This window comes from Melozone crissalis, unplaced genomic scaffold, assembly GCF_028551555.1.
Source record: "Melozone crissalis strain CALT ecotype California unplaced genomic scaffold, PUWL_Pcris_2 ptg000135l_1, whole genome shotgun sequence".
Lineage (NCBI taxonomy): Eukaryota > Metazoa > Chordata > Aves > Passeriformes > Passerellidae > Melozone > Melozone crissalis.
This window is the reverse complement of record NW_026535908.1, coordinates 271,924-289,178: the sequence shown is the minus strand read 5'-3', so window position 1 is coordinate 289,178 and position 17,255 is coordinate 271,924. Positions and strand designations below refer to the sequence as shown.

At 39.5% G+C, this 17,255-nt stretch overlaps 1 protein-coding gene across 1 annotated transcript in view; it reads left to right on the top strand.

The window, feature by feature from the left end:
* Positions 1 to 17,255, top strand: part of LOC128948565 (inositol polyphosphate 4-phosphatase type II-like) — a 132,094-nt gene that overhangs the window by 98,692 nt on the left and 16,147 nt on the right. Inside the window, exons 18-21 of the mRNA XM_054293320.1 lie at positions 1,602 to 1,742; positions 4,291 to 4,388; positions 8,047 to 8,159; positions 9,985 to 10,139. Coding sequence (XP_054149295.1) covers positions 1,602 to 1,742; positions 4,291 to 4,388; positions 8,047 to 8,159; positions 9,985 to 10,139 — 507 coding nt within the window. The remainder of the gene's footprint in view (positions 1 to 1,601; positions 1,743 to 4,290; positions 4,389 to 8,046; positions 8,160 to 9,984; positions 10,140 to 17,255) is intronic.

The following is a 17,255-nucleotide window of genomic DNA, read 5'->3' as shown; positions in this document are numbered from 1 at the left end:
GCTGAGTTCTGTTTTATTGAAAGTGCATTGTTTTACTTTTTAGAAGGTGAGTTAGTAGGGATTCTAAAAGCCAGTAGGCTCTGGGTTACTCTCCTGATAAAAAGCTGAAGTTCCAGTTACTAATACAGATTAATCTGAGCAGCGTCTGTGTTGTGCAGAGCTGCTGGTGCATTATTCACACATGGATACTGAACCCTGGGCAAGTGACAAGGCCATTGTTTACAAATGTGGTCTCTAACTGAGAAACTTTGCTTTTGAATGTCCTGAATTTGTATTTCAGCATGAGAAATGAAACTGCAGTTCCAAGAGTTAGGCCTTGATTGTTTTTAAGATGGAAACCAAAAAACTCCGATGCCACTTAGTATTAAAAACTTAGTAGTCACTTTTAAAAATGGAAGCCTTTTTTAGCTGCTGAAAATCACACAGGACATAGGCAGTCTCAGAAATCCTTGCACAAAATCACTTATCCTTTATGAATCTCACGTGAGTACTGCTGAATGTCAGGACATATACTGCAATACTCCGTTTATTTTGGCTATTTGAGGGTTAACAAGATTGGAATGGATTTTTCATCTTTATTATTATTCTAGTCTGAAGCTCCAAATAGTTTTATTTTGCAAAAATCACTTCCTTAATAGTATCATTGCTCTTAAGATGACTGTAAATTAAATTCAGCTAAAAGCAGGAACTTTTAGAAAATATATGTTTCCTCTGAAGGGGGCTTTCACCACTGATTTACTTAATTAATCTGGATGATTCACTCTCATCATATGGGCTTTCTGAGAAGGGATTGAATAAATAACAGGAAGGCTGGAATATGATAGGCAATACAATGGGAATAATTAAAATTAAAAAAATTTTAAAAATAAAATCTACAAGGTTTATGTGGAGGAGTGCCATTCCTCTTAGAGCTGTGATAAGACTGCTCCTATCAAACAGCATTGGAAGTGAACCGTAAAAAGAAAAGATGAAAAGGTGAAAATCTAGTTATTTTCTAATAATTTTTTTAGAAACCCTCCATTTTTATTTTGGTTGTTATATGGTATGGCTCAATAAATGAGAGTGAAAGACTGTAGAAATGCAAGACAGAAAAATCAAACTACAAATTCTTATCTTGAAGAGTCAGCATATTTACTTGTAATTGTTTTTTCTAGGAAAGTGCTTAAACCTGACATTCTGTGTGCACAAACAAATTAATCCAAAGTGTGTGGCACTGTCTAGCAGTGCACTGATCATCTGGTGTGGGTGGTAGACACCAGCCACCCAGGGGAGGTGAAATTCTGTTCAGGAGCTCACATGCTTTTATTAGAGGCCATTCTTTTATTAGAGGCGCTTTTGGAACATTCTTTACAGAATCACAGAATATTTTGAGTTAGAAGGGACCCATATGCATCATCAAGTGCAACTCCTGGCCTTGCACAGGGCTTCCCAAGAATCACACCCCGTGCCTGAGAGTTCAGATGCTTCTTGAACTCTGTGAGGCTTGGTGCTGTGACACTTCCCAGGGGAGCCAGTTCAACCTGCTCAACCATTCTCTGGCTGAAGAAACTTTTCCTGACATTCAAGAACCCCATCCTCACTCTTGTTTTCATTGTTGCTAGTGAACATTACATTATAGAGGTCCAGCTCCCAGCAAAGATGTTTGAGCTGCTGCCACAAGAGATTAAAGAGGGAAAGCTGCTTCGCATGTATCCAGTGCTCTTTAATGTTGGAATCAATGAGCAGCAAACACTGGCAGAGAGGTAAGGAAAAGTCACGTTGCATTTTCTGTCCAAGTACTCCATGCTGGTACAGGCTATCTCTCAGGATTAGAAACAAATCTTCTTTGTTATTTGCTCTTAGACAATCTCACATTGACTCAGTGTGTATTTTCAAAGGTATTAAAGGAAATAAACACAAGCTATGAAGCAATGTAGAACAGTGAAAAAGTCCAGATGAAGATAAGATCATAAGCAGGGCTCCGTTTCACAGAGTTGGTGCCATGTTTCTCTTGGATACAGGTGCAAAATGGATTTCTATTTCAGATGCAGAATTTTGGTTGTATGCAGTACTCTGAAATTCTCACACAAGTTTGAAAATTCAAAATTCTTACATCTTGAAGATGGGTTTGAAGAGACCAAACAAGTGATAAGCTAGAGAAATTAGTACTCCTCTGCAACAGATTGCTGGAAACTAATTAATTAGTATAAAAATAGTCATGGATTCACCAACGTATTAATTTTCTCTTCCAAGAGAAGGGTATCTGTCAGTCATGTTAAATTACCACATTTGTGCAGGGCTAAAACTGCAAAGTAGAAGTCAAGATGTCAATACAGACAGCTACTTTGTTAAAACTTCTTTTCTTTTAGCTGCTTTTATTAACAGAGCGTCCAAAATACCTAATGCTTATCTTGAGGTTGCATTTGCTCTAAGCCAAAAGCTTATAGCAAAGCTGTAGCTGGAGTAATGGAGGGATACAGTGAAAATCCTTAACCTGGGTAATAGGCAAGAAGTTAAACACCACAGGATTTTATCTCCTGTTCACTGTAGACAGCCAAGTAAACCCAGTCTTTTAAAGAAGTCTACTAAAGAATGTCATTAGGTAGCTTTGTGAATGTTTATGGGACACTTCTCCAAGTTGAGTGGTGGTATGTGAGAAAATTTAGGCAGAAAGTTGAAATGGGAGACATAGACTGAATCTAAAGACAGTAAAATCTGGCATTTTACTGTGAAAGAGCTGGATAGCTGGTTAGAGAACTTGGAAACTTCTTGAAAATGAAAATAGGTTATTCTGATGACATAAAGAGAAAAGTGCTGAGAGGAGTGACGTGGCCAAACTCATAATGTGCAAAACCAACAAAATCAGTCATGACAGTTCTGAGTGGGACACTCAAAAAATAAGAGGTAAGACATGATGTGGTAAGCAAGAAGCAGGCTGGTGGGAGCTTACACGAGTGAGATAGGCAGGAAGGACTGAGTTATGAATAGTCTGAGGAAAAATTTGACAACATTTAGAAATAGCCTGATTACCTGGGGGCTTGTAGAGGAGTTGGTATGAAAAGATGCCTGGCTTGCAAGTGAAGTGGCAGGAAGTGTTGTTCCCAGTGGTCATTTTACATTGTGTGCAAAGAAAGCCATAGGAGAAAACAAAATAACTGCATATTTATAAATATGGATATGTACTAATATCTGCCAAGAAAATAAGTTCAATGCAGAAGCAGCTTTAATGCATGCAGTTACAGTCTGCTTTTGTCTTAATTCAAAATGCTGCTTAACTCCTAAAGTTGTACATTTGTTTTTGAGACTGAAAACACCACACACGATTTATGGCTAAAAACATGGAGGGGTTTGTGGGATAAAGAACCTGAGAATATAAAAACACTTTCGTGGCAAATTTCTAGGAAATGTTACTGTATTAGAAAAAAAATCTTTTAATTTGTTTTTTGATAGAATACACTTGAGAATGTTTCCGATTTAAAAGAAATGTTCTCATGTGACAGTGCAGCAATGGCTACTAAGGAAGTAGTTACATCTTCTCCCTGTGGCCTGTTGAAATATTTGCTTCCCTTGTTCCCAATTTAGCAGCATATTTGGTATCTTCTGATCTGTGTCCCCTTCTCTCTGAGTTTCTCACTTATCTGCCCATGCCTCTCTTCCTGTACTCCTCCATTCCCGTTTCAAATCTATTCTGAAGATGAATTTCAAAACTTTGGCCCTAATTGTCATGGGGACATTCGTGTCTTTACAATCATATCTCTTGTAGTACCGTGAGATTTAGTTTCTTGGCATGTGAAATGTGGCTGTTGTAGAAATCTTGGTCTCAGAGAGAAAGATATTTGTTTTTATAGCTACAGTTATTTTGTAGATAAGCTTCTCTTCCATCTTGTGTCACTTCCATATTATCCAGCTCTTACAGAAATTGGTATGCTTAAGCAGTAGCAGCACTAAGAGATGGAGAGTTGGTGTTCTCTGCCTGTGGTACCCAATTTTTGGAATTGGAATTCCCCCAAAGTGCCTTTCCATTTATTCACGATTTGTGAGGGGAAAAGAATAAGTGCCTTATTGCATGTTTGTAAATAGATTGCTTTGTTAATAAACTTTTGGAAGAAGTATGCATCAGCGATGATCTCGTTTCCAAAAATTAATTCCAAAGCATACAAGAACTTAACTACTGCATGTTTGACAAAATCTAATGCATTTAGCACCAAAGTTATTTCTTTATGCAAAGAAATAACTATGAAGGATAATTTATCTTTTGTTGTTGTTTGTGGGTTTTGGGTTTTTTTCATAATTTATTGTGTATTTTCATAGGTTTGGAGATACCACTTTGCAGGAAAACATTAACCAGGAAAACTTAGAGCTTCTCAAAGAATATTACAAGTTATTTACAGAAAAAATGCCTCCTGATTGTGAGTACAAAATAATGCAATGTCCAAATCGGTTTGAAAAGCTTTGAGTAGGTAGAAGGTTATAAGACAGTAATATTAGCAGAATCCCATAACTTGTTCCATAAATTTAAACATTTTGTACCTGTACATGACCCTGCTGGTCTCAGGAGTGATTTCAGGCCTTGTGCCACAGCAGAAACTACAGAGAAAATGAAACAGAAGAATGATGAACTGAACAGCTATTTTAAGTTATTAAAATAATAAGTTTGTTAATATTTCATGTAGAGGACAGTCTGTACCTACTGTATTTTTACATAAATACTTGGTGGGCAATTTCATCAGCTTCAGTCATACCCTCTGTTCTTATTCTGAAAATATGTTGAGGTTTGGTGAACCATGGAGAAATCTGCAGATCAAATACAAGCAATGAGCCACATCATCATTATATGAACGACAAGGTTTCATTGGAATAGGCCCTGTATTCCACTTCTGTAGAACTTCTGTATTATAAACATAAGCATTACTATGCTGTTACTCTGATTGCCAGAAGCAAGGACTGAAGAAAACATCTGCATCAATCGAATCCTGTTAGTTTTAATGCCCAAACTATAGTCCCAAATGTGGGAGATTTAACTGCCTGATGTTTAAATGCTATGTAAAACTTTAATACATCACATGCGTATGTATACATGTTTATCTCTTATATCAGGATGATTTTAATTTGTTAATCATTTTGACAGAAACAAAAGCCCTTCCTAAATGATGGGCAGGATGCCCATCCATCCCCCCACAGACCTAGTATTTATTTCCAGGATGTCTACAGAGAAACTCATACAATAAGTTGGGTGATTAATTGAGGGGAAATCTTGCTAAGAAAACATCCTCGAAAAACTAACCTCATGCAGGTTAGGACTAAGGTAGATCTGCTACCTCATAAATGGATTTTATTTTATAAAATACTACATGCAGACAGTATTGGCTACTTTTCATTAACACAATTTAAACTTGTACTGCCTTCCTGAAGGATTATTAGTGAGCCACACAGTTCCTGGACTTCTTTCAGACTGTGAAGGCTTTTGAGAACTAATTGTGTCTAGTTCATCGTGTATTTTCTGGTTATTATAACTTTCTTGCTTTTTTTCTTTACCTTTAAGAACTCAGTCTCTTCTTTATACAATTTTTTGTGGAACATAAAGCATCTTTTGGTTCCACTGCCCTTCCCAGTAGCTCCCTGCCAGTATACAGAGTCAGTCTTTTGCCTTGGAGAAATGTGCCTTTTAAACCAGCCCCCTGGGAAAAAAGGGAAGCTCTCAAACTTGTTCATTTGTGGCAGGACTTAATCCCACTCCTGTTCCCCCTCGTCTGGAAGACAAACCTCCATACAAGGCTGGCAGCAACCCTGGTGCTGGGGCCACGTGAGAGGCATTCAATATTGATGGCTTTTTGATGGTTTTGTCCCACCTATCCAGATAATTTCCTATAATGCCAAATCTGTGCTACAAAATCAATGCAGGACTGTGTTCCCAAAGCTGTCAGTTCCAAACAGTGCTCAAAAAGCCCAACAGAATTTGAGCATTTGCAGCCCTATTTGCCAGGCTGTTGGATCCACCCTTGGTAGCCTCCCTGGCCTGCTGCCTCATTCATATATTCCCTTTCAAAGAATTCAATTTCCCACTCCCTGAAAGGTATTGCCACCTTCGCTGTTAGTTTTCCTCTTGTGTCTGTATTTCTCCTTGGCAATAATAGTCTTGCTTGTAACTAAGCATCCACTGACTTTCTGTCTTTAGGATGAACATACACTTCGTCATTTACCCATTTGTTAACTTCTTAAATTCTTTTAGCAGAAACTGAAAATAAGAGCATGTTTCCAGCAAGGTTCCTACCAAAAATGCTGACCAAATATAGCTCAAAATGGTACTGCTTTTATAGAAATACTAAGACAGTAAGGGTCCAAAAACGTAAGATAGTTGTTTAGTAGTACGTAAGTACCTGAAAACAAAAAGGCTGTTTGGTATTTCCAGGCTTCTCCCCCTTATCAGCCTGATTTGGTGGTTTGGTACTGTGGGGGACCCAAGGAGTTTAGGCCATTGATCATTTCCAGTCAAGGTGCAACCCCTTTGGCAGTACTGTGAATTAGGAGACTCTTGCTGTACCTGTGCTGAAGTCATCCCTCTGAGATGTCACGTTTTCTGCTGTGACCCAAAGGAAAGCTACTGGGAGCAATAGAATGTTTAGTGATACATTTGCATCATCTCAAAGCATCTTTGCCATTTTGTGCTCTCTGTTTTAAAGAAACAGATGCACCCATAAGTGTAATAGTCTAGCAGAGTGTGATGTGGTTTTATGTGCTCTACATTATCTAATGTACAATCAGAGCTTGTGATACAGAGGTAAAACAATCCACATTAAAATTATTGCAAAACAGATTCTGGATGTACGTTTTCCTCCCTTTTTCTTTTTTTCTTGTTTGTTTGTGAGTTTTTTTAGACAGCACAGTATGACTGGAGCAACTTAGTTCTTTTTGAATAGATTTAAAGTACTTCTTCCTATGAATCATGGATAAGGGAAACTACAGAATTTATTAGATGTAAAAGGTAAAAGCCTGTTGATGAGAGGGATCATTCCAACTTGGATCACGTTAGGAGAATGGATATTGACCTTCATTAATACTTCCCTCATTTTTTTTCTTCCAATTGAGTATAAGTTTTTGGGCTTGGGTTTGGGGCTTGGGTTGTGGGGTTTTTTCCCCTCACTGGATGGATAATTTACTTTCTCTGCTTGAAGAAATCCATTGATCAATTTAGTTTCACTTTGTTCCACTTGATTCTGGCCCCTTTATTTGGTGATAACTATGATTTAAATTCTTTTTACTTTGCCACCATGAGAAGAAATAATTTCAAAAAACAGATTCTGCATGTTTTTATTGATTTTCAGAACTAGCAAGGATAAATGCAACATTAGAAAAATCCCTCCTCTATATACATATGAAACAGAGGGGGAAATTAAATTGCCTACTCTTGAATTTTTGCTGGAGATGTAGGATAAATTAAACTTCAACTTAAATTCCATACCCAGAACAAGCAGGTAAATTTTTGGATTTTAAGCAAACTTGAAATTATTTTCTACTTCAAAATAAAGCCCCACTTAATTTCAGGAGAAAGATACTTTGTTACTTTTTAGAGGGGATACTAAGTGCTGTTTAACCCTTATCTTACATTATAGAAAAATCTAAGGCATATTTTAAAACAAAAACTAGATGTTTCAATTTGAAAACAAAACCCTAATTTTTTACTTTAATTTTAAAAAATAATCATCCCATCAAAGCAGGTTGTAATACACTCAGTTTTTTTTTTATTTTTCTGATTTCTTTTGAATGTCTGTAATAGCTGATGAACAGAACTACAGCAGAGATTTGGTTTTGTTTTTCACCATCCATTTATAAGATAAAGGTTGAAGATACTTCAAATTTCCACGTGAAGATCTTAGGGAGGACAAGGCAATACTCAAAAGACATAAGGTTTGCTTATTCCTTAAATATTTAGCTGGTAATTTCTATCCTGTGTTCCAAAACAAGGCTGTAAATAATAGACCTGTTCTTTACCATGAGCGTTCTTTAGTCGGGACAATCATATCACCAACCTTATCAAAATGAGCAACTTTTTTCGTCCTTTTTTCCCAGGTTTACCACATTTTCAAGAACAAAATGATTTAAAGGGATTGCTAGAAAGTCTTCATCAAAATATCCAGGCCAAAAAGAGAAAGAATGTAGAAATCATGTGGCTGGCTGCAACGGTGAGCTCTCTTGTTTCAAAGAAATTGATGAACTAACCATAAACTCATTTTCATAAGCTTGCTGACTTTGTAACTGCAATGGATTTTAAGGAAATGACTGGAAAACTCACTGGTTAAAGGAGGCAGATGTGCTGTAATAGTTTTTTGCAGACAATTTCTTTTTCTCACTTTTTAAACTGGTAGAACCTGCTAGAATTTGAGTGATTTGTTTGATATCCATTCTTTGATAATATAAAATTACTCAAAATAATTTTTTAGTGTCCTTGAGGTATGATGTGGGACACGATTGCTTGGTTCCCTTACTTTAACTTTCTGAAATGTGTATTTCTGGTCCTAGTGATCTACACACTGTTATTCTATATTCCATTTATTTATTGAAAAAGATGTAAGAAGAAAACTTTGTCAGTGCAGTAGCTGTGCAATATCACTTTTTTATTGCAGTGGAAGTACAAGATTCCACATATGAGCCCATCACTCATCCAGAATAATTACCTGGGATTTTTTTACTTTATTTTATAAATGATTTTTTAATATTTTAAAATTTTTTTAGGACTCATTCACATCGAATAGCCCCAATGAATCGGGGGCTTCCAAAGATACTAGTGCAAAGAGAATTAATCTCTTCAATGAAACAGTTCTTTCACATAATTATTTAAGCAGATTATCATATAGTACTTGTTTTAAATCCCAGTGCAACTGTTCAAATTTTTAAACAGATTTAACTTTTAAAATTTTCAATTATATGATGGAAGAAACACTCATAGGTTCTCCTTCACTATCCTGTACCTCTTTGGATTCTAAGTAAGATTCCCTTAATTGGTTCCCTAAATTAAACTTTTGAGATTGTCCTCACCATGGTATCACAAAGAACTTAAAGGCTCTAAGTATTTTCTGATTTTTATAGAATTTAATAGTATTTATTGTTTAATAGAATTTCTAAGAATGCAATTAGCATTAGATGAAGAAACACTTATTTGCTGGACTGACACTGGTCATGTTTCAGTTCATGTTCCAGTTCATCCTGCGAGCTCTCCCATGATAGCCAATGCGGGAAGTTTCTTTTTGTGATTCCTGCTGTAGTTTATTGCCTTGCTGCATTCTCACAAACATTTTGAGGTTTTGTACCATTACAGCTGTGATTCCCCAGGGATAGGTGTAAGCAAAGTATTACCTTTTCTCAGGACAGGTTATATCTGGGAAATGGTAGATTTGGGCACAGAAGCTCTCCTTCAATTTTTCTTTTTCTAGTAAAATATCATTTGAAACCATAGTATAAACTAATGGAATGATACAACCACAGATTGATTCCTAAGAGGAGGAATCATCCTCCAAAATGTCATGTTTCCTTTATGTGTTATAACTTTTTCAAAGTATAAGTGAAAGTAGACAATCCATGGCAGCAATTTGTTAAACTTTATTAATTGTGAGCCATACATTGAACAGTTCACCTGTTGAAAATAAAAACTATGTAAGTTAGATGTGTCTGACTCCATACCTTCACAAGAAGTTAGTCTGCTACATTCATGTTTGTGAGTTAAGACTCACCATATCTTCATTCATCAGATATTCAGACAATTTAGCTTTCATTGAACAGGGCAGCTGCTGCATTCAGTGAGGAAACGGTGAAGGAACTGTTTCTTTTATAGTTATGAAAGTCCCATGTCAAATTCAGGAATTCAGTGTACTGGTACTAACTTCCAGAAGATGTTTTCTTCTTGAGAAGTGCTGTAGCTGTCTGGAAGCCCTCGCTGGGCTTGCAGAGCTGTAGGGCTGCGCAGCCTGGTAGGAAGGAAGGGCTGACCTGTGGGGCCTGCCCGTGTTTCAGATTTGCCGCAAGCTGAACGGAGTGCGCTTCACCTGCTGCAAGAGTGCCAAAGACAGGACATCCATGTCAGTGACGCTGGAGCAGTGCTCCATCCTGAGGGACGAGCACCAGCTGCACAAAGACTTCTTCATCCGGGCGCTGGATTGCATGAGGAGGTACGTGGGGCTCCATGGAACTCTGAGCCAGGCCAGGGCTGCCAGCGAACAGGGCCTGAGGCTGGTTCTGAGGGCCCAGCAGAGCCTGAGGCAGGTTCTGAGTGCCCAGCAGAGCCCAGGGCCACGGGCACACAGGGTCTGAGGGTGGTTCTGAGTGCCCAGCAGAGCCTGAGGCTGGTTCTGAGTGCCCAGCAGAGCCCAGGGCCACGGGCACACAGGGTCTGAGGGTGGTTCTGAGTGCCCAGCAGAGCCCAGGCTGGTTTTGAGTGCCCAGCAGAGCCCAGGCTGGTGCTGAGTGCCCAGCAGAGCCCAGGGCCACGGGCACACAGGGTCTGAGGCTGGTTCTGAGTGCCCAGCAGAGCCCAGGCCTGCCTGCACAGGGTCTGAGGCTGGTTCTGAGTGCCTAGCAGAGCCCAGGCTGGTGCTGAGTGCCCAGCAGAGCCCAGGGCCACGGGCACACAGGGTCTGAGGCTGGTTCTGAGTGCCCAGCAGAGCCCAGGCTGGTGCTGAGTGCCCAGCAGAGCCCAGGCTGGTTCTGAGTGCCCAGGGCCACGGGCACACAGGGTCTGAGGCTGGTTCTGAGTGCCCAGCAGAGCCCAGACTGGTGCTGAGTGCCCAGCAGAGCCCAGGGCCACGGGCACACAGGGTCTGAGGCTGGTTCTGAGTGCCCAGCAGAGCCCAGGCTGGTGCTGAGTGCCCAGCAGAGCCCAGGCTGGTTCTGAGTGCCCAGGGCCACGGGCACACAGGGTCTGAGGCTGGTTCTGAGTGCCCAGCAGAGCCCAGGCTGGTGCTGAGTGCCCAGCAGAGCCCAGGGCCACGGGCACACAGGGTCTGAGGCTGGTTCTGAGTGCCCAGCAGAGCCCAGGCTGGTGCTGAGTGCCCAGCAGAGCCCAGGCTGGTTCTGAGTGCCCAGGGCCACGGGCACACAGGGTCTGAGGCTGGTTCTGAGTGCCCAGCAGAGCCCAGACTGGTGCTGAGTGCCCAGCAGAGCCCAGGGCCACGGGCACACAGGGTCTGAGGCTGGTTCTGAGGGCCCAGCAGAGCCCAGGCTGGTGCTGAGTGCCCAGCAGAGCCCAGGCTGGTTCTGAGTGCCCAGGGCCACGGGCACACAGGGTCTGAGGCTGGTTCTGAGTGCCCAGCAGAGCCCAGACTGGTGCTGAGTGCCCAGCAGAGCCCAGGGCCACGGGCACACAGGGTCTGAGACTGGTTCTGAGGGCCCAGCAGAGCCCAGGCCTGCCTGCACAGGGTCTGAGGCTGGTTCTGAGTGCCCAGCAGAGCCCAGGCTGGTTCTGAGTGCCCAGCAGAGCCCAGGCCTGCCTGCACAGGGTCTGAGGCTGGTTCTGAGTGCCCAGCAGAGCCCAGGCCTGCCTGCACAGGGTCTGAGGCTGGTTCTGAGTGCCCAGCAGAGCCCAGGCCTGCCTGCACAGGGTCTGAGGCTGGTTCTGAGTGCCCAGCAGAGCCCAGGCCTGCCTGAGCAGCAGCCTGACTGCTGCTGGGTCACCTCAGGGCAGGCTCTTTGCAGCGGTGTGTTTTATCTGTCATTAACAGTTTGTGAGACAGATATGTGAAATCTTGCAAGGGTCAGCTCACCGACTGTAGAATATGAGCAGTAGTCTGAGCAGCAGTTGCTTTTAAAAAAAGTTATCTTTCAATTTTGAGGGTATTTTAAAAACCATTTGCGCAGTCATTAAATTTTTTGTTCGACATCTACACAAACACTGAGAAAGCAAAAGAAAAATTTGTTACGCATGGCAATTCTTACTAGTCACGTTATTGAAAAGAAACATCCAAGTAGGTTTGAACTGGTGGTGTTTGCCACTAATACCTGATGAAATCTTTACTGCGCTTTAGAAGAAGTGAATTAAAACATGTTTTATTCTAAATTGCAACTATGCAGAAATTGAGGCTGATATTATCAGGAATGTGTAATTAAAAGATGTAAAGATTTTTCATTACCTGAGTCTTTGATGAATAAAAAAACCTTCTTGAGCAAACAAATGTCAATCATAAAATTAATCCACATGCTAGATTATCTAAAGAAACTTTCATCATTGGTTTTAATGAGCTTAATCATATAGTTTTAATCATATAGTAACAGTTCTAATCACATTGTCAAGAGGAGTTTTAAAATGTGTATCCCCGACACTAGAATAACATATAACAAAGGTCACTGCAAAACTAATAGAAAATATTTTGGTCAGCCTGCAAAGAAGTAACTGAATCATATCTTGGACTTTTCTTAAACACAAATTGTTTGTATGGTGGCTTTATAAAGATCCTAATAAGTAAACAAGCATGTTTACGGTCTGTAATGGGTAATTCTGGACCTTCATATTTATTATTGCCAGAATAGGTGCTTAATGTGTAGACTAATACTGTAGGTTTGCCCACATAAACCCTTTGTCCTTTGGCAAAGATAGCTGCTCTGAAGAGAAAAGGTAATTTTATAAAGAGTAAATGAGCTGAGATGGCTTAGCTGTAGGTTTAGTTGACAAGTGCTACTAATGCAGTGAGATGTGGTGTGTTGAACTGAGCTGTATTGTTTTGGATGTATTGCACCTTGCATAAATCCCTCAGTCTCTGTAGTGATTCAGTGAGTGAATGAGTTTTGTGCAGTCTTTCATAACTACATATTTTATCATTAATGAATTCTGAGTTTTCTGTGTTAAATTTTGTTTTTTGGCATTTCAAATGTTTTTTTTTTTTTTCTGGTATGTCTCCAATAAATACAAAAGTATGTAAACTACAGTAAGTTACCAGACAGGAAAATAATTTAATTACATAAAATCGCCATAATGTTAGAATAGCTTTGAGTAGAGTAGGAGATTGGAAAATTTTCACAGACATAAATATAATTTTAAAAAACCTGAACTTGTTAGTAAAAAAATGTAGTAGGTTTTTGTAGATCAAAATATAAATGGTTTTGAGTGGGTTTATGTCATGTGAGTGATTTGAAAGTTGAGAAGATTAACACATTAGTTATATTTGCAGGCAACAGTAATTTGAAGTCACAGAAGAATGTTGTAAAGGCAAAAAAATCAGAATAATACTTAAAAATTAAACAAGCAAATGGGTATATGAGGTTGAAGCACCATTACAAAAATGTAAAATCTATCAGTTATGCTGTACTTTCAAACAGACAAAAGCTTTATCCTGCTCTTGCCCTGTATATGAATTTCAGAACTGAATTAAAGTAGGTGAAAAATGAGTTACTTTGACTTGGGTAATAGGATTGTCTGAGGACTAAAGCAAAGGCTTTGCAGTAGTGGCAGTAGCATACAAAATAATTTGCACCATCAGGATAGTAAAGAAATAAATCTTCTAACTATGCTGGTTGCTATCAGTCTAACACAATACTAGAGGTTTAAAAATAAAATACAAAAAAAACCCAGCCAAATTCCTCTTTTTCCCTCCCGAATTCAAAATTTTCACGTCTAAGAAGAGAACCTATTTTCCTTCAAGGGCAGACAGAGAAAAACTATTTGCCATTTAATTTGCAATTTTAGCAGTTTTTTTCCCAATGAATCTTCTCTAGATCACTTTGTTAAAGTTTGTCAATCAAATCCCTTTGTGCTGATTGCCACAAATTGCTTTTAAGCCTTTCAGAAGAACAAGTAGACATGAAAAATTCAGTTTTACCATCTAGAATCCTAACAGTTTGGGTTGACCTTTGAAAGGCTTCTTTTAAGAGTTAACAGTGGGAGGTAGAGACTGCTGTGAAACTAAGTGAACTGTAGAAGTAAATGGTGATTCAAAAGCAGACTTTATTGGAAATGCCATAATTTTGAGATATGAAAATTATAAAGGTGCCTGTGTAGCCATTAGACTTTTTCTTTGTCTGCCAGTGGTGACAGAGCTTTTGCAGTGGAAAAAGGAAGCATGCGTTTACAGGTTCATGCTTCCTTGCCACCAGCAGCTTGGAGATGCTGCCCTCCTGTGTGCTGCTGCTTTTCAGCTTCTTCAGGGTGCCCAGAATTTTGAGCAATCCAGAAGTGATTCCCAAAGTTTCAGCGTATTTGCCTTGGTGTACATTGCATAACTCTGTTTTGGAAAATACTGCCTGTAGCTGTTCTTTTAATGACTTAGTTTGTAAGTGGAATTGTTGTCGTTTAGTGATAAACTCTACAATGTTTGTTGCTTCTTTATAAAAAAAGGCTGTACAAGAATGCTTCTATTAGTTCTTCCTTTCACTTATGAAAAATGTGGAAAATGAAGCAATGATGGCAATGCACACTTTCTCATTTACAATATGTAATAGATGGCTTTGTCCTCAGTCATAAGTCTGGCCATTATGATGCTGCAATTGATGTGTACCTGGAGCAGCCATTCTATAAATAATTCCACATATTATAATTTCCTTGATATAGGTTTGTGACTTCCATTGATCTTAGTGACAGGCATAGTTCAGAATGAGGAAAATCAATATATCATCCCCTCTGTATCAAGTGCTTGTAATTCACATCGTATTAAAACCCTGTTTATAATGTCTCTGCCACTTCCAAGTCTCTTTTTGCAGGCATCAATATTCTTATTTTTCCCTTCACCCATACCTGAATGTTTCCTATCATTCAGTGTTAAGTCTATTCCAAGAGACAGAGAGGCACAAAACTGGTTTACCTGAGTTCATTGCAGTATCTGTCACATGGTTCTATTTTTTTGGTCTTTAGAGCTGACTGCTGTTAAGGGAGGATGGACTGGTGGGCAATGCATAATGAAGTAGCTCTGTAAAAAAAAAATAGATTTTTTTCCCTTTTTAAAATTTATTTCTTTTCTGACTCTATTTAGCTTTATTGTTTCAGTGACAGGATCCCTTTTGGAGGCTGTGGGTCATGAATAACCTCAGGATCTCCTGTCATTGGGCATGTTTCCAATAAAGCCTCAAAGCAGTAACAAAGGCCATGACAAATCCACTGTCTATGGTGAATCCTCCATGCTGTCAGCCTTATCATCGTTCTGAGCTGGGCACAACACCTGTCACGTGTTTCTGACATTGAATACAAAATTTGACTCAGTGTGGCACACACTGTTTCCACTTGAAACGGTTAAGGATATTTCAGGGTGTCTTAGATAAAGTGCCTATCAAAAATCTCCCTGAAGCACGAGTTCAAAGAATGAATGATCTGGACAACAAGTATTGGGCTTTTGATGAGCCAATTATAAAGAAAATATCTCCTTTTTTAAAGAGCTGTTTGAGGACATTAAAAATGAGTGAGTTGAGGAGGAGGAATATCTGACCTCCACCACCTTTTCTTTTTTCTTTTAAAAGTATAAGCACAGTGCAAACAAAACTTTCGAAAGGCAAGCCTGACTTCCAGTATAGATTTTTACATCATTCTATGGCTCTTTAGAAACTTAACATCTCTATTTGGAGGTGGAAGCTGTAGATGATTTGCATCACCTGATGTGCTGATAGGAGCCTGGGCATTAAGTAACAGTAAGGTCCAGTTTTGGTGCTTTGAACTGCCATCCATCTTGTTTTCTAAAAGTTAATTCACCTGTTGTGATTAGACAAAGCTAGCATGCAAGTAGTTAGATTATTGTAAAATATTGTTTGGTGTTCACTTTTGAGGTTTTTCTAGTTGCTTATGGAAAACTTCATTAATTTTCTCATTCATCTAGTGCTTTATTGCTTATTAAGAGCTTCCATGAAAAACTCGGTCTTAGCAGAAATCAACAACCAGATGTTTATAATCACCAGACTGAGTAATACCAGGTTTCTTCCTGTTATATTTCACTTTGATTAAGATTTCCTGGAAGAGTGTGTGGGAAAAGTCCTGTATGCATGTTCATTATCTATTGAAAATCCAGTTCCTACAGCTGAATTACCATGGCTTTGGCCATGTTCAGCTAAATCTCAGGAAGAACAACACTGCCAAGTCTAAAATGTAGATAAGAAAGAAGCAGGAAATGAGAGTAAGAGGGCAGTAGTAGCATACAACAGCGAGTTAAAGCTATCAAACATGAAATTTCTTCTAGAAGTTACTGGCCTCTAAACCAGTGTTCTTCTCAGAGTGATATAACTTGGACAGGGAGGGCTCATAACTTCCTGTCTGCAGTCCCAGCAACCTACAGACTGTCCAAAGGTGGGAGGGGGCACACAAGGATGAAGCAACCAGCTGCTCTTCCAGACAAGGTGGTTTTGTGATAGCAGATCCTGCATTCCTTCAGGAGAAAGGTGACGGAGTGTCAGGCTATAGCTCTGGCTGCCTTGTAAAGGAAGCAGCTAAATACATTTCTAGGTTTATCTTTCCTCTCATTTTAGACTCCCTTGATCCCTTCATAAACTTAGTTTCCTATTGTAGGAATGCTCTCTGGCTCAGATAATCATCTTTTCTTGTCCAGCAGCCTGGTTTCAGGTTTTTTTTCCCTGAGTCCCATCCTTTGGGATGGAACACTGGCTCAGGGCCAGCCACCATCTCTGGGGGCTAGCCTAGTGCTTAAGATGTACATGACATGAGAGAATTCAGCATTCAATCTCCACATTATCTTTTTCCATTTTTTATTATGATGCATTCATAAGGTGACCAGGCACATTCTGTTATACAATTGTGCTTTCAAATAATTAGGGTCCTATTCAGCTTCAGACACTGGATCTGAATTTTTCTATCTCAGGTTCTTTAGGGAAGGAATCTAAAATCATATTGGATACCAAAATAAAAGGAGAGATGTAATTGTGTGTCATCATCAGCCCCCGTATTTTATAACCATAATTTGAGGAACTGTCTTTGATGTATGGGGGTTTTCTCCCTTCAGCCTGCTGCTTTTTCTTTTTCCAATGAGCATTTCCCTGTTTCTTACTCTCTTGCAGTAACATCTTAGTGTGTGGTATTTTTATAGAAACTCTTCTGACAGTGGCTTTTCTCAGCTTAGTTTTAGCAGTAGTTTCTACTTGTTGCTTTCTGTGGCAGCTCTGGTTTGGTGAGTGACATTTTGTAAGCGTGTCCTTACCATTACAGCAGCCACTGGTGACCTTTCACTGGAATCCCTGGCAGCAACAAGTTGTTTCTCAGTATTAACCTGCAATACAAGTCCTGGTAGCTGTTTGCAGGGCAGTGACCAGAGGAGTTTCCATTTGGATCATTATGTACCTATTATGTATTTCCTACTTTCATGATG